The sequence below is a fragment of the Diprion similis genome, chromosome 8 (genome assembly GCF_021155765.1).
Source record: "Diprion similis isolate iyDipSimi1 chromosome 8, iyDipSimi1.1, whole genome shotgun sequence".
Taxonomy (NCBI): Eukaryota; Metazoa; Arthropoda; class Insecta; order Hymenoptera; family Diprionidae; genus Diprion; species Diprion similis.
In genome coordinates, this window is record NC_060112.1 from 12,764,079 (window position 1) to 12,780,271 (window position 16,193).

The 16,193-nt window shown below is 34.5% G+C and overlaps 1 protein-coding gene across 6 annotated transcripts; it reads left to right on the plus strand.

Moving 5' to 3' along the window:
* Positions 1-32: 32 nt before the first annotated feature.
* On the plus strand, positions 33-15,287 carry LOC124409965 (UTP--glucose-1-phosphate uridylyltransferase). 6 transcript variants are annotated; one of them, XM_046887971.1, is made up of 12 exons: positions 9,443-10,014; positions 10,141-10,519; positions 10,604-10,785; positions 11,960-12,196; positions 12,264-12,446; positions 12,644-12,849; positions 13,289-13,364; positions 13,473-13,619; positions 13,752-13,890; positions 13,969-14,106; positions 14,318-14,484; positions 14,733-15,287. In XM_046887971.1, exons 1-12 carry the CDS (start codon positions 9,502-9,504, stop codon positions 14,943-14,945), a joined length of 2,580 nt encoding a protein of 859 aa, XP_046743927.1. In that variant the 5' UTR covers positions 9,443-9,501; the 3' UTR covers positions 14,946-15,287. The 6 variants fall into 6 exon arrangements, with proteins under 6 accessions (XP_046743932.1, XP_046743933.1, XP_046743930.1 ...); XM_046887976.1 differs by lacking the exons at positions 9,443-10,014; positions 10,141-10,519; positions 10,604-10,785 and adding an exon at positions 33-339; XM_046887977.1 differs by lacking the exons at positions 9,443-10,014; positions 10,141-10,519; positions 10,604-10,785 and adding an exon at positions 2,970-3,130.
* The last annotated feature ends 906 nt before the right edge of the window (positions 15,288-16,193 follow it).

Sequence of the window (16,193 nt, forward strand, 5' to 3'; positions counted from 1 at the left end):
GGATTGGATGAAAACGCCGGGGTCCGAATCCGCCTGTGAAGTCGGCTTTATAATTGATCCAATTGTTTGTGAATGATATCTGTTATAACCTCGTCACGTGGCCCGTAGTGCCGTATGAATATCGTGTGACAATAATCCCCATCGTTGGTCTGCTACGGCTAATGAGTTGTTATTTATATTGTTGTAAATAAAAAAAGCCTACTCGTCAGGGTCATTGTTGCAGCTACAGCTTCGGGCTTTTCGTGACCTTTCAGATTTTTAGAGGTCATAACCAACGTTGAACTACCTCGTCTTGTCAATAGTCTACGATAAACAATGCTACAAGTAGACGACAAAAAGGTGAGCTACAATTCAGATAATCCATTTAATTCCTGCCTAACAATAAACTACCGCCAATAGGCTAAAAAGATTAATCCGATTTAGTCGATGAATACCAAAGAATAAAAATTCTCGGGTCTCTAGATTTTACGCGTGCTTTTATAGCGACGTGTACGTTTTATTTAAACGGTTTTATTTCCGTTGTCTGTGAGGAAAACTGTACTCGTGAAATTCGTGCTGTTACATTATTTTTATATGCATACAGATAACTATTCCCATCAGGTAATAATCAGGTCCCTATTATTAAACGTTCGTTTCGATTTCTTATCAAGCAATACAATTTTCATATCAGGTTTTATTATAAATCTTGGGAATTTTTTACTCCTCAGTTTGTGTCTATACTGGGATATAAAACTTTAATCCTCAGTTTGATCTCAATGTCAGCTGTATTTACAATATTTGATCAATTATGTAATGTCAAATTTTGTGAGGTACGAATAGTTCGCTTCGTTAACGATGCTAGTCGGATATACGCAGGACCAGTTTTGAATATTTCCCAAAATTCCACGAACCACGTTAGCTCCACGAATTTTTCCATTATGTATCAATTAGGACGTGCTAATTATGTAATGAAAAACATCATGCTAAGAAAAATTTACGTATACAGAACGCAGTCGATTAGTTGATATATGGCAGAGATTAACAAAAATATGTTTTCAAAGGTCTGCAGCTTGAATTTTTTGTACCTAACAATATCGGGAAGCTGTTGATTATTATTGGTGGATTGTTTTCCCGGAAACGATTGCGCACGAACACGCAATAACGTGTTACAATAATACACAAAATTAAGTGCCAACCTTTCCCTGATTTACAATTTCAATATAAAAATTTGAAATGAAAAGAATTTTACGCGGTCGTTCACACGTGAATATATTTCGTCATCGTTTGAAGAACAGTTTGTTTTCCGTCATACATTTCCATTGTTTTCGAAATATGGGATTGACCAGATGACGAGAGTAGAGTGAGCAGATTATTTCCACAACACTCAGTGTAGAAATATGATTAGACATTTCCTTAATCTATAGCCGCGAAAAAATACCACAAAACTTTGCTATTACGTATTACGGCCGCAGGCTAATAAAACGGATGCAAATGGGCATAGAACGGTTGAAATCAAATTCATCGTGTACGACTACTTAGTTTCGTCGCTTTCGTGTCTATGCAACAATTCTAAATGTATAACAAGAAGAATATCTCAAAGCGTCTAAATTTATGTCTGGAATTCTTTTCACGTTCGTTAGCCACGCTTATATGCCTTAAGGGGTTGCCCCAGTAAATTTCGATGTTATCTTATTTTCCTCCAAATATCGAAGTCCACGTATCTCAAACCCGAAAAGGAGCTTAGTCACAAAGGAGCTCATTTTCATTCGACGCAGAAATAAAGGAATTATGTGATTGAATTCTACGAATTTACTAACCCAATTTTGTATCATCCGTGCCATTTTTTTTATTTCTGCGTCAAATCAAAATGTATTCAGAGTGTTTTTGCTCAAAATTATGTATAGAATGAGGCTGTCAAAAGCCTTTTTTCGCATTTGAGATACGTGGACATCGATAATTGAGGATATACCTATACGTTATCGTCCAAACAGACTAGGGCACCCCCTTAATATATAGGTAATTATATTACCAATACTGTAGCTGCGAGGTACTGTGCTGCAGTCTTGCATGGTATTACATGCACTATTGTTATAGACGTAGGCCAGACATTGCGGTCTGTTTTGCGGTGTCGGTCCATTGCGACTTGGTAATTCTACACCCACGCAACAAGTGATCGAAGAAAGAAGAGAAAAATCTTACTCGTATCGCGTCGTGTGTCGTCACGTTAGTTCGTTGCAGTCGGAAAGTTTGTAATCAATTTTTAGATATAACTTTTCACAATATTTCACCGATCGTTGTTTCTTCGTTTATCTAATGAGTATCCATTCACAGACTTCTGCGTGCGATAATACTAGCTTCGGTGTTGACTGTACAGAGAAATTTGTATTTCTTGCCACTGTAGTATCTTGTCTGATAAACTTTCGACAAGGCGTTTGCTGAACAGATTTAAATCATTTCATGCCATAAATAACACTGCCATATTTAAAGACTCGGACTTTAAATTCTTCAAATATTTTCACGACACATAATACTTCTCACAATGAACAGATGATTTTATACTCTACTTTATGTTTCACCAAATTTAAATAAAAATTTTTATTCACACATAGAATAAAGATAAAAAGATTCCGGGTACGTTCCTGAATGAGCATACGCAACTTGAGCAACTTGGCTAAACAATGTGGCCTGATTGAGAGATTTAAATCGCTAAACGGGCATGCCATGCATCCCTATGAGTTAAATAAATGCACTTCACACTCTCGCGTCTGGGTCTTTAAGTTATTCGCGATTTGTACTCATATGTCGGTCATGGAATGATGCGATCTAGCACTGTAAGTCGGCCGGAACGCGCGTCGCAGTAGTGGACAATATTGTTTGATAAAAATTTTCATCATCATCATCATCCTACTGCGATGATACTTTTGATAAGAAATTAAGTAATCATTCATAATAATTATAACCTAATACTTTGAAAATGATAAGATAAAAGATAAGGCGATTGGCTTGGGCTTCAAACGAAACTACTAGATGCACGTTCTTGAATACACAGAACTCTGTTGTAACCGCGACAGATTCACTCCGTCAGTCAGTCAGTTAGCTGCTGGTTCCCTTGTACACGAGTGCTTAACATCACATGGAGTACTTACTCAGAGTGAGTAAACTGAACGAATAGATATTGATTCATCATTAATTATACCAACCGTCGTTGACGTATAGAGCATTCGAAAAAGTGCTGCAACACAATTAGATACGAACGAAAAATTAAAATTATCGTTTTTTTGACCACCAATATTCCTTTTCTCATACAATTCTGTGCATATAACAATTGCGTAAAGTATCTGAATTGAATATTGTAAATTCCTGTTCTTCAACTATCACATTACGTATTAACGGTAAAACTATGTAACATTTTTTTATGTTGGATGTAATAAATATCGTTGCGCTAAGAAATTTTCTAACGAGAGAAATTCATTCTGTTTCAACGATTTCATTAATATCACGTTACTTGATATATCTATGCTAAATTAACTGCGATAGCCAATCATGAATAACTTGACCTCTTGACCTACGTTTCGCAGGCAGACGTCGTAGAAGTCGTACAGCCTTCTCGTTGAATGACTGACACTTTTGTACATTTTTTAATTTCATCAAGTGGTTGAATATTCGATTTTTCTATGGACATTCTCTTGACGACATTGTGCTTCGATATTCTAAGAAGCCAAATAATTAGCCGCAGACTCGAGAATCGTCTCTGTCTAAGGCAAATAACAAAAAGATTTGTGCTAATATTACATTCGCGTTAATTATTCTCGTTTTCTCGTGTGACTGTGTACGACCTCTCTCAAGGACTGTAAAGTGCAATAATCAGTATTCCAGGATTCGTTGCTTTGCTGCATTTGCAATTAAAAAACGTACAGAGCAAATGCGATAATTTTTAACAAGGACCAAGTCGTTTTAGTCACTTTTAGAAGTTAGCGTGTATAAAATGCACATTATTATGCATATCATTCATTTTTCATACATTAAATTACACACTTGTTTTGTATTCATATTTACAATTACTTAGTTATGTTGTGTAATTCAAGGGATTGGTTTCTTTTCTTCTTATCAGGTAATTCTAATTATCCACAATGTAAAGTTTATATCTCGCAAACATCAGCGTATACATATACGATAAACTTGGAGGTCTAATTGGATTTGATTACTGTAATAGTTTCTTTGCATACTCATGCTGAGTAGGCATGTTTTTTAGAATCGAGCTTGTTCTTCTCCTGATAAGCAGTCCTCCAGTTCCTATCACTCTGTAATTTATAATATATCATTAGCGATCTCTATATCTCTATTATTGTGCGAATAATTCCAGTAGTTACATAACAAAGAGCGAAGATCAACCCGTGCTGATGATGTGAGAGTAAAAGGATAACATAAACGAAAACCATAATTGCAGAAAAATTTTTTTGTTTTATTTTTTATTTTCCACAGTCGTTAGACCTTCCACCTGCAGCAAAGAGTAATTAGTTGTCAAGGGCATTCGACTTATATTATTTATGCTAAGTATATTTTCAGTCTTCGCCAGCTCGTGTGAAGTATATAATTATTCGTAAATTTGAGCGAAGTTACGGCTGTGTAGATTAATAATGGATCTTACTCTTGCGAACTTCTTTAACTGCTTGATTATTTTCTTCATGAAATTTGCCGCAGTTTCGCTAGACAAGTAAATAGAAAATTTGACTGACCATTTTTATTGGTTCTTCGTAGTCGCAATTTTATCCATTATATCGCATTATACATTGCATTTAGTAGCTATGAGATTTCGTTTCAAAGTCAAATGAGGTCTACACGTTGTTCTAATTACTGTATAAGGATGACGTATTTTCGTAATGCGAATACCTCATAAGTTATACTACATATGAATTGAATTATTTTACACATGCTGATGCATTGTAATGCGTTGTTATTTCATGCGCTATTAAACACCGGATGGTCTTTGACTGATCGGATATGCACACTTGAATTAATAAATCCGTGGGGAAAAAATAGCAATTATGATCAAAGTACCCGCAAATTAGTTTTTCAGTTTTTATGATTTTCTCTCTTTGTTTTCCATTCTGAACTATACCTCTCTGTATTATTATAAACTTTCAATAATATTACAGTTTTCATGACTGATAGATCACACTTACACATAAAAGGAAAACGTTTTTAAGTCGATAATGTGGCCAGAGTTGAGTGAGAATAAAGCCCTATATGTAACTCAGGAATAAAAGTCGATTACTTCATTGTTACAAAATGTACGATTCAACTTCTATTTTTGAGTTTATATTTACATGAATAAATTTTGATTCTATATATTGAATAATAAAGAAAATCTTCATTTATTATTTATAAAATTTGCTTATGTCTTTTTTACATTTATAAATACGTCTTCAAGTTTTCGCTTCATCATACATTATAAGCAGCAGGTAGCAGCACGTTGAAATAAAAAGCAAACTTTATCGAAGAAAACTGTATTTTCTTCTGTTAGTTACGTGGAAGAAATTAAAATTTGATATCTAAAACCGAGAATCAAAATTCTTGTTGACCGGTGTAATTTACAAAACTTTTACATAATCAAATGTCAGCACATTTTACAAATCATTCGAACGCGTAATATAAGTAGATATACATGCATCTAGTAATAATCTTGACCTTCGATGCATGGATATTATTTTTTTAAATATATATTGCTTCGTGATTAGCGGACTGGGATATCTAAGACATTTCTAATCTGGAATAACTTGCACGCTGTAGGTATATATAAGCTGTACTTACACGACATGAGTGATAAACCGACGGAGTGAAGAATCGAGTACTTAAAATTTTGTAATAGGAAAGAACAACGACAAGTCCCTGATATTGGTATAAGTAAATACTACGATATAAGAAATACTACTAAATAGTAATTTGAAAAAAAAGAAAAGACCTGCGTCAAATGATTTTATGAATAATTCATAGCCTACACATCTTTCGCCATAAATACCTGAGTATTTATATGTATGTACCTACTCTACGGTATTTCTGTGTACACATAATAAGCAGACCGCAATCAGTAGCGATACAACACGCGTAGCACAAACCTCGGGCGAGATTTCTGTCGGCAAATGCGTATCTACGTGCTTCGTTGTAAAATTGTGATCATCTAATCAATGAATCGAGGAAGTACATATTCGACTCGGAGATTTTTCGACAGTGATCTTGACCGGAAATAATTAATTTCGTAACGTTAATCTATCGATACATTTGTAGATAACGATTGTGTATTTCACAACTTTAGGTTTGTCTGAATATCGGTAAAATTGCGTACTCGTATTTTGCAAATTGAATTCTTTCAGTGTCAAGCTTAATTCTATAGAGTTTTAAAACAAAGAATTTTCCAATTTCTTGATACTTTGGTATATCAAAACAACTTCAACCTCGTAATATTCTCATGAACTGCATTCTTCTCATAAACGATTACCTTCCACAATATGTATATTATGTTTTTCGAAATTTTATAATAACGAAGATACGTAATGTCGCAGTACTTATACAGTTGGCTAAATTAGATAATAGGTTGATTGTGGTCTGAATAAAAATATACGGTTGGATTATATTCGCGAGCGTGTTCAGGTGTGCAAATATTTACTCCTAATATCAGACACTCTTTATTGATAAAACAAAAAAATTCTGAATAATAATGAATCATTTTATTTTGATGGTGGTGTAATTTAAGCTGTGTTCTTATTGGTACGTTACCACTAAGTTCACCAATCAGTTTGCCGATGTTATCGCTTGCACAATCGCTCGTTAATTTCACCTGTTATCAGCAAGCGGAGGAAAGAGTCTGTCACGCGATTTTATGGTCGACGTTCATGTTAATATTCATCCTTGGTATAATTTACGTTTGTGCAGCGCGTATTCCAAGTGATTATCATGTCGTTAGGAATTATCAATGATTTTCAGTGCAAAAAGTACGGATTAGAAACAACGGAAGAATTCGATTATGGGGTAATAATTGTTTATTTCTTTAACCATGCTATGTCAAAATATGTTGATATGATAATTCCATATCGATTGACTCTCTGTAACAATTTTGACGTCAGTCAATTGATAAGAACGCAAAACTTTCCACGAGATTAAAGCATCGCTAAGTCATTAATGCTCAAAATTATACCTACATGTGTGTATGTACCAGAGAGATGACTGTTATATTTTTACATAATATTTATATGTTGAAAAAAAAATTTCCTAACAAATATCACCATTCCCGGATTTAATCTATAAATATCAACACGTGCCACCGGGTGATTGTAATTTTAAATGTAAATGCATTAAAATTTTCTTGTTTTTCGTTATTTTTTTTTCGACAGTCAAAGTGTGATAAAAAAATTAATTTTATGCTCAAATACAACGGTTATACTTTGAGCTAAACGTAGAACAAGAAAAAAAATATATTGCATCTTGAAACTCTTATATTTCGCAAGATCACAATTTTTGCGGTTGGTTTAATTGAGTACCGTTATCTACGGAATAATATGTCTGTATATCCCAAATTTTTTTTTGTTACTACGTTTAGTCGGGATTATAAACGTTATTCTCAAACATCAAATTGATTTTTATTATACATTGCAATTGATGAAAGTGAAATGAAAAACATCGAAAACTTCAATGTATTTTACACTTCAAAGTTCAATTACGTGTTACAAACATATCTGGTTGTGTTTCTATTCGACGGAAAAAAATTTTTAATTGATATGAACATATTTCTGGCGTGAGCTTGAAAATATTTCAAAAGTACCAAAATGACGGATACTCTGCTGTATATTGATCAATTTTTTAAAACATTTTTAAACTTCAAACTTCGTTATGTTTTCTCAATCTTGTAGCAAATTTGCATATTATTATGTAATTACACCTTGACATTTAAAAACGTAATGCCGAATTTCTACTATTTCCTGCTTATATATTTCTGGTTGGCGCTTAGTAATATTATTGTTATTGGTATTATCGTTATACGATGTAATTTATGTTTTAGCGTCTGACCTCTTATCTCTTATATGTATGCTGTGTGTGACATTGGTCGGCTCTGAACAAACTTTACAGTTCTAGAGTCGAATAAATATTCCATCCGTCTATGTTCGTTGATTACGGGCCAAAAGAATAATCGGCTTTTTTTAACACGTGCGTGAAATAGACCTTTTTTCTTTCACGTAAAGTGGATGGAAAATTGCTTTTACCACACCTGCGCGGAAAGTCCAACTTTCAGCCCCTCCCATAAACGGGAAGTTGTATTTTCAGATGCAGGGGGTGGCGATATGCAGCATACGTCACACGAGAGTCAAAAAGGCTAGCCTAAACTGCGTTCCTGCTACCCTCACCTTCGGCTCGGGTTTCAATATTGCACGCAGTTTGGAATAGCCTACTTTTCCCCCCTAAGTGCGTAATACTTTGAGCGTGGACTTCATTACCTCCCTGGGGAAATAATAGATATTAGCTTAGAGAAGTGTCCCCGAACCAGTCAGAGCAAGGGACGTAGTAAGCCTACATCCCTTCTCTTTCTACGGCAGGAGCGTACCTATCGTAATTCAGTGCCCCGAGCATTGCATTGATATAATCCGGATAATATGAATACATATTATGTTCTAGTGCCTAGTGGGTGAGATTATTGAAAGAGACATGCAATAATATCAATTTTTAGCATATTTTAAAATTAAATAATATAATATATAAATGTGGAACGAGAATTTTCGCCGAAAAGTGTGATAAACAGATAAAATACTGAAACGTGAGATAAGTTTTTACAGAATAAGCTAAAAAATTCTAATAAATAACTTGCACGAAGAAACGCAATATTTTAACGGCACGATTTAGTAACTAAATGAAATTCAATAGGTACAACAACACCAACAGCAATGCTCTAACGTTTGTACGGTTTAAGTGTACAACATTCGGAGTTTGCGAGGCAGAGAAGGGACGTAGTGTTACTTCTTCCCTCTCTATGCCGTTTTCGATTTACACAAAAGGGTAGAGCCGGCGCCCTCCATGTCTGTATGCTCCAAGGATATTACCCACTTTATTACCTCCCTAGAGAAATAATGGGCATTATAACCCCCCCTACCCAGGGAAATAATGCAAACCACACCCAAAATGCGCCACGTCCCATCCACCCTACATCCCTACATGCACTATTATTCCCTTGTTGCATGTAGGTTTTTTATTCCCAAGTTAAATGTGGCCACTTTATTGACTTGAGAAGTGGATCCCACGCATTGAAACGGAGCATTTTAAATTTTCTGCGTCGCGGTCGGTGGTGCTGTTTTCATCATTCGCGCATTGCGCATGCGTCTTGTGTAAGAGATCTCGATGGATCTCTAACTCGACCGTGGAAACGACTGTTTTTATGATAGTAGGATCGGTGCCCGGTATGTAGTACGTAGAATTAAATTTGGTAGTTGATTTTTGTTGCATTTTTGATCGTGAAATATAATCAAATTTGTGTAGACAATGTCATCGAGTGAAGACGAAAAGCAACATTTCACGTGCCAATCACCGGAGGTAATTAATATAAAAGAAGATTTCACGTGCGAATCACCCGAGTTCTTTGACGAAAAACAAGATTTTACATGCACGTCACCGGAGTTGCTTGAAGCCGCAGATAATGTTAAAGTTGAATTGCTTCCTCAACAATCTCGAGAGCTGTATTGGTCTACGTATAATGCTTTTATAGAATGGAAAGATGCGAACAGAGTAAAGACCATTTCAGAAAGTGTAATGTTGACTTATTTTGGTGTGTTAGCCAATAAATATAAACCTTCAACACTTTGGACTAAATACTCAATGTTAAGAAGTACAATAAAAATCAAACACAACATTAAAGTTAAAAAGTTTACACGCCTATTGGCATTTTTAAAACAACAGAGCACTGGTTATGAAGCCAAAAAGTCAAAAGCATTAACTCTAGACAATGTGAAAAAGTTCTTGACTGATGCTCCGGATAAAACATACATGGTTACAAAGGTAATTCTAACCTATAAAGTATTTATTTATATATTATATTGCTTGTAAATTATGATTATAATAAACAAATATTTATTTTTTCTGTATATTGATATCAATAAGTTGTAAATTGTTGTAAAATTTTAGGTCGCATTAATTTTTGGTTTATTTGGAGCTTGTCGAAATGGTGAATTATGTTCCCTCACTACTGATGATGTCATAGATCATGGCAAAATTATAGAAGTCACCTTAAAACATACAAAGAATAAGAGCACAAGAAATTTTTGCATTGAGGGAGAACCGCTTGGACTGGTTAAAGCTTATCGATCACTACGCCCAGAAAATGCAACTGTGGATAGGTTCTTTTTGACATATAGAAATGGTAAATGTACCAATCAACCTCTTGGAAAAAATAAATTTGGTTCGATGCCAAAAGAAATAGCCAAATTTCTTCAGTTAGCGGATCCAGAGCAGTATACTGGCCATGCGTTTCGAAGATCATCAGCAACATTGTGTGCCGATCGAGGTAAAATGAAGATTTATAAGTATTAAATATCTTTCACAGTTGTTGGTGTAAATATTTTAAATTCATTTTGAATTTTTGGTATAGGCTTTACAATAACAGATTTTACAACTCTTGGTGGATGGACATCTTCAACGATAGCAGAGAGCTATATGAAAGATTCAATAAATCATAAAAGGAAAAGAAGCAGACAAATTACTGATGTTATTGAGGGAACATCGCGCCAGGATGTAACGTCTCAACCAGAACCGAAAAGAACAAAATTACAAGTATCTGCCCAGTCAACTGCAAATATACAAAATATATCTGATTTGATATCAAATAGAGATAATGTGTCTTTGAATATCGCACATCCAAATAACATCAATATCCATTTTCATAATTATAATTTTTTCTTGTTTTCTATGTTTAAGTGTAATTATTTGATAAGTTTGGAATCTAAAATTTATTCTAAATCTATATTAATATAAAATAAAGTAGTTCAAAATTAAAAAAAGAGAGAAAAGCAGAAAAACTAAAATCGCATGTGTGGGAAAAAAGTGCTACTTCTTTTCCCCCTGAGTGAAAGGAAAAAAGTAAATTTGCAGGAAAATAGTATAAGAGGGAATTAAATGTTACTTTTGTCCCTTTTTTTCAGGCCATTAAAATGACCATTACAGTGCAATCAGGAATAAAATCTATGACACGATATTCTGAATGACCAAAAATGTAAAGCATCCGAGTTTTTAAAAGTAAATCATGTCCATTGGGCTACATTTTTCAATTACGTAAAACAGTGATTGGTATTTTATTTCTTTTTATTGTATTGAAAAGAAATGATCAAAATATAAAAAGAAGTGTAAATACTGATTCTTTTTTAATTATTCTGTACACGTGATATTCTTGAAATACTATAAGTTTCTTAAAGCCATCATTAATGTTGATGTGCACTTTTAAACCAAAACAAAGAAAGAAAAAATCGTAACTAATATTCAAGTTGGTGGCGGAAAATATACCAATCCATGAAAGTTTTGATTAAGTACCGAAATCACTTTTATCGTATCTTATTTTCTGTAATTAAACTTACTCTTGTGCAACAATAATTTTGGCAGTTTATATGGAGTTCCTTCAAGCTTACTCTTTTTGAACTTTCCACACCTAGACTTGGATTAAGGATGGAACAACGCTATTGGGATGTAAAAATTTAAAGGAACGTACTGTAATTTTACTGTACGGCACTATAAATTGTATTGCAGGTTTTTGCTTTTAATAACCCGAGTCTACACGTAGTTTTAATCCTAGGATCCTCAAATTTGAATAATTTGTATATGAAACAAGTAATCATTATGGTTTCGGGAATGGTGAGAACAGGAATATTTGGCTCTAGTTATATACTCTTACATTTCATTTAACCGTCGTTTAATGACATCATAATCAAAGGTTTCTGGCATTATTTGATTTCAGTCACGGGGCCATCAAAGGTCGCCATCAGATACTCGGGACTTTAAGGAAAGAACGAAAAGAGATGCCTTGATCCAGCTTCAGCATGAAGTTGACAGACTTCTGGCAACAGCCCCCACTAGTGAACAGGATCGATTGAGTCGCGAATTCAAAGGCTTCACTCGCCTGTTTGACAGATTCCTTCAGGAAGAAGGACCGTCTCTAGAATGGAATCGCATACAGAAATTACCAGAAGCTGCCGTAAGTTTCGAATGAATATTTCTGTTGTCTAATTTTCCTTTAATGTATCTTTAATTTTTTTGTAAAGGTGCGGGATTACACCACACTTCCAACTCCAGCAGAGGATGTCATCAAAAGCATGCTGGAAAAGCTGGTAGTTGTAAAACTGAATGGTGGTCTTGGAACAAGTATGGGTTGCCATGGTCCCAAGTCTGTCATTGCTGTTCGAAATGATTTAACTTTCCTTGATCTCACCGTACAGCAAATTGAGGTGAGTTGTGAGTGAGAGATGCCTTCAGAATGTTTGAATTCCCCCATTTCCACAGATCCATTTATGTATGTTTAGTTATAAACATGATATGTTTCAAAGCATGTATTTGCTTAAAAGCCATGGCGAGTTGACATCCAATAATCCTGGTTATGGTTGATAGTATAACGTAATTTCGTAATAAAACGAAATTTTTCCAGGATCTGAACAAAACCTACAATGCTAATGTCCCTCTCATATTGATGAATTCCTTCAATACAGACGAGGATACACAGAAAATAATCAGAAAGTATAAAGGTTTAAACGTTGATATTTACACCTTCAACCAAAGCTGCTATCCACGCATTAATCGAGATTCACTTCTGCCTATTGGAAAAAACTGCAATATCGATCAAGACATTGAATCGTAAGTTTTTTATTTGGTTTGAAAATAATTCACAGCTGAAGATATCAAATTTGAATCGGTGGTTTGATTGTTATTGAATTTTAATTCAAGATAACATCATATTTATTTAGTACAGTAGAACTCCTACATATCCAACGCTACGTGGTCTAGAGATTTCAGAATTAGAATTTACGGGTTGCCCTCTCCTTCAAAATATTTATCCAATACATACTCACTGCACAGTAAAGTAGGTACTCAAAAAGAGTTAAAGAGTAGAAGAAGCAACTTCCAATCCAAAGTAGAGGAAGTCGAACTTAAGTAGTTCGAATATATAGAAGTTCTATTCTAGATGTCTATAGAGCGAATGAAGTATATTCTGTTAATCTGCTGTAGGACTCTCTAATCATTTCTACTAAATTTACATGTCTTGCTGATCACTTATATCAATTCGCGTTTACAGATGGTATCCACCTGGTCACGGTGATTTCTATGAGAGTTTCCAGAACTCTGGACTGCTAAATAAGTTCATTCAACAGGTAATGTAATATTACTACATAGCGATAATTAGTATGGTATTGTTTTTTTCTCAAAAGGTTTGTATTCCACATGTTGCAGTATCTATAATATTTCCATCTCTATTTCAGGGTCGTAAATATTGTTTCATTTCGAACATCGATAACTTGGGTGCCACTGTAGATCTCAACATTTTAAATCTGCTGCTTAATTCCAAAGATGTAATTTCACCAGAATTTGTGATGGAGGTCACCAATAAAACTAGAGCTGATGTTAAGGTATTGTCTACAAAATGATTAAAAAAACATCGTGAAAAAGGTGGAGACTTCCACGAACTTTACTTATATTTTGCGGTCTAAATGAAGTCAAAATGTATGGAATGATAACTTCGATATATGTTATTCATTTAGGGTGGTACTTTAATCCAATACGAGGACAAGCTACGACTTCTTGAAATAGCGCAAGTACCAAAAGAGCATGTTGATGATTTTAAATCTGTGAAAACTTTCAAATTTTTCAATACCAACAACTTATGGGTTAGTCTAACCGGTAAGCATGAAATACGCTATTCAGAATTTATGAAATTGTCCATTAGCTAGTTACAATTGTGAACACTATTTCTTGCAGCTATTGAGAGAGTACTGGAAGAAAAAACACTCAACATGGAAATTATTGTGAACAATAAAAGCCTGAGTAATGGTTTGAATGTTATTCAGTTAGAAACGGCTGTAGGTGCAGCTATGAAATCCTTTGATGGAGGTCTTGGTGAGTTTATTAAATACTTGCAGTCAAATAAAATTTTGCTAAAACATTTTTTAACTCTACATTAACTCTGAACTCTACTCAAGCAGAGAATGCCAATCGTTTGAGAGTTCGAAACAAAATCCTTAATTGTCTGAAAAACCTGTATAGAATGTTAGACTACATTCATATAATGCTAGCTTTTTATGCTTTTTTCTTTTTCTCCGATCTGTAGGCATCAACGTACCACGTAGCAGATTCTTACCTGTGAAAAAGACCTCAGATCTCATGTTGGTGATGAGTAACTTGTACAGTTTGCGCAAAGGAGCTCTCCTCATGAGTCCCCAGCGCATGTTTCCAACTACTCCACTCATCAAACTTGGCGATAATCACTTTTCAAAGGTGCTGTTATTATCTCATAAAATAATTGCTGTCTGTGTGAGCCGTAGTTTAAATTTTAGGTTTCTCTAAAAGTCAGGAACAAATTACAAGTCTATTAGTGTCAGCTAATTAGAAGAATAATACTTGGAGCATTGAAACAACATAATTTTTAATTGTTCCACAAGCGTTATTACTTTAGAAATTCTATAAGAGATAAGCCAATAATACTGATTACACTTAACGTATTCTAATTATTATTTTTTTTTTAGGTAAAAGAGTACCTACGTAGATTTGCGTCAATTCCAGATCTCTTAGAACTGGATCATCTGACTGTATCAGGCGATGTTACATTTGGAAAAGGAGTTTCGCTCAAAGGCACAGTTATTATTATAGCAAACCATGGAGACCGTATCGATATACCTTCGGGAACTATTTTAGAAAATAAAATTGTATCCGGGAACTTACGTATCTTGGATCATTAGTTTATCGTATATCAAGTTTGTTCATCATATGCACAAATTGTCGTATAAATATACGAGGGCTATGATCAGCAAGAAAAAAAAAAGTGTACAAAATGTGTAATGATAATTAATCATACTCTCATTGGATAAGTTTTAGTTGTGTAATTTTATTCGTTGCTTACTGTAGCAATTTGTAAGTTTAGCTTTATCTTATATACCTATGTATACTATTTATGTACATACATATACAAAATTTAAGAGTCAAAATATTATCTTAGAGATCACCAGAAGCGCTAATTCTAAACCACTTAAATGGACATTAAAAATACCAAATACAGGCAAGATATTACGCATAATGAAAAATCAGAATAACATTTACTGCAAGTTCCTTATATTCCGATTTCTTCCGTATTTTAAAACACAGAAATGTTATTTCAAGAAAAAATTGCCCTCGTCAACATCCAGGCGCAAACTTCACGGCCGAAGTCGTTCCGATTCACTGGATTTTTCGTTCGGTTCTGAGCATCCACTTCGTGTTAGCATCACAGTTTGCATATGTGCCTTCATAACTGCAGGTATGTGTTCTTCATGAGTAATAGACAAATTTCAAGTATTTTTAATTTTCGGCTGCCAGTATAGTGTAATAGCTATGCACATTCTCTTCTTCTGTATGTATTTATGTATATACTTGTGTTCGTAAATACGTAAAACCCAACTTCTCTCTGCTTCATGCTCAATTCTGCCGTAAATTCGAAATACGCTGCAGCAGCATGTTGTATGCTCTAAACCAGTATGCAAAATCATGCCCAATTTTACCGTAAAGTGCTGCCGAACACCGTCTAGTATGATCAGATGGTACCTGGGATATTAGTTTGTAAACTCTACCGATTTTGAGTATTTTTTCTTATGGATAGCTACAACGTCTGACTAGGTTTCAATCTATAATATTTCGTTACAACCAAATCAATCGTTTTAGAGATAGAACGATATTTGTCAGCCAAGTCGGAACGGGATCATACGCATATACGAACTCTGACTAACTCTTTCAGATGGAGCAAAGTTATGCTCAAGAGCTTTCAAAATCTCTATTGGTTCTACAAAAAAGTCGCGTCGCAAGAAGCATTTAAAAATATTAGCGGGCGGAGCCGCGATAGGAAGAGAATGGCGGCTTTGGCTATCCTTGTCTTCTCACTCGGCAGTACCACTACCGACGATGAACATAGGAATTACGCCGACTCCAATGTACTGGCCATACTGTATGACCTATGT

What these genes read in the sequence shown, in the direction of transcription:
- LOC124409965 (XM_046887971.1), top strand. Translation starts at nt 9,502, where the DNA reads ATGTCATCGAGTGAAGACGAAAAGCAACATTTCACGTGCCAATCACCG. An exon ending in AAACTAGAGCTGATGTTAAG is followed by an intron (nt 13,620 to 13,751) that starts GTATTGTCTACA and finishes TTATTCATTTAG; the next exon opens with GGTGGTACTTTAATCCAATA. An exon ending in GCGATAATCACTTTTCAAAG is followed by an intron (nt 14,485 to 14,732) that starts GTGCTGTTATTA and finishes TTTTTTTTTTAG; the next exon opens with GTAAAAGAGTACCTACGTAG.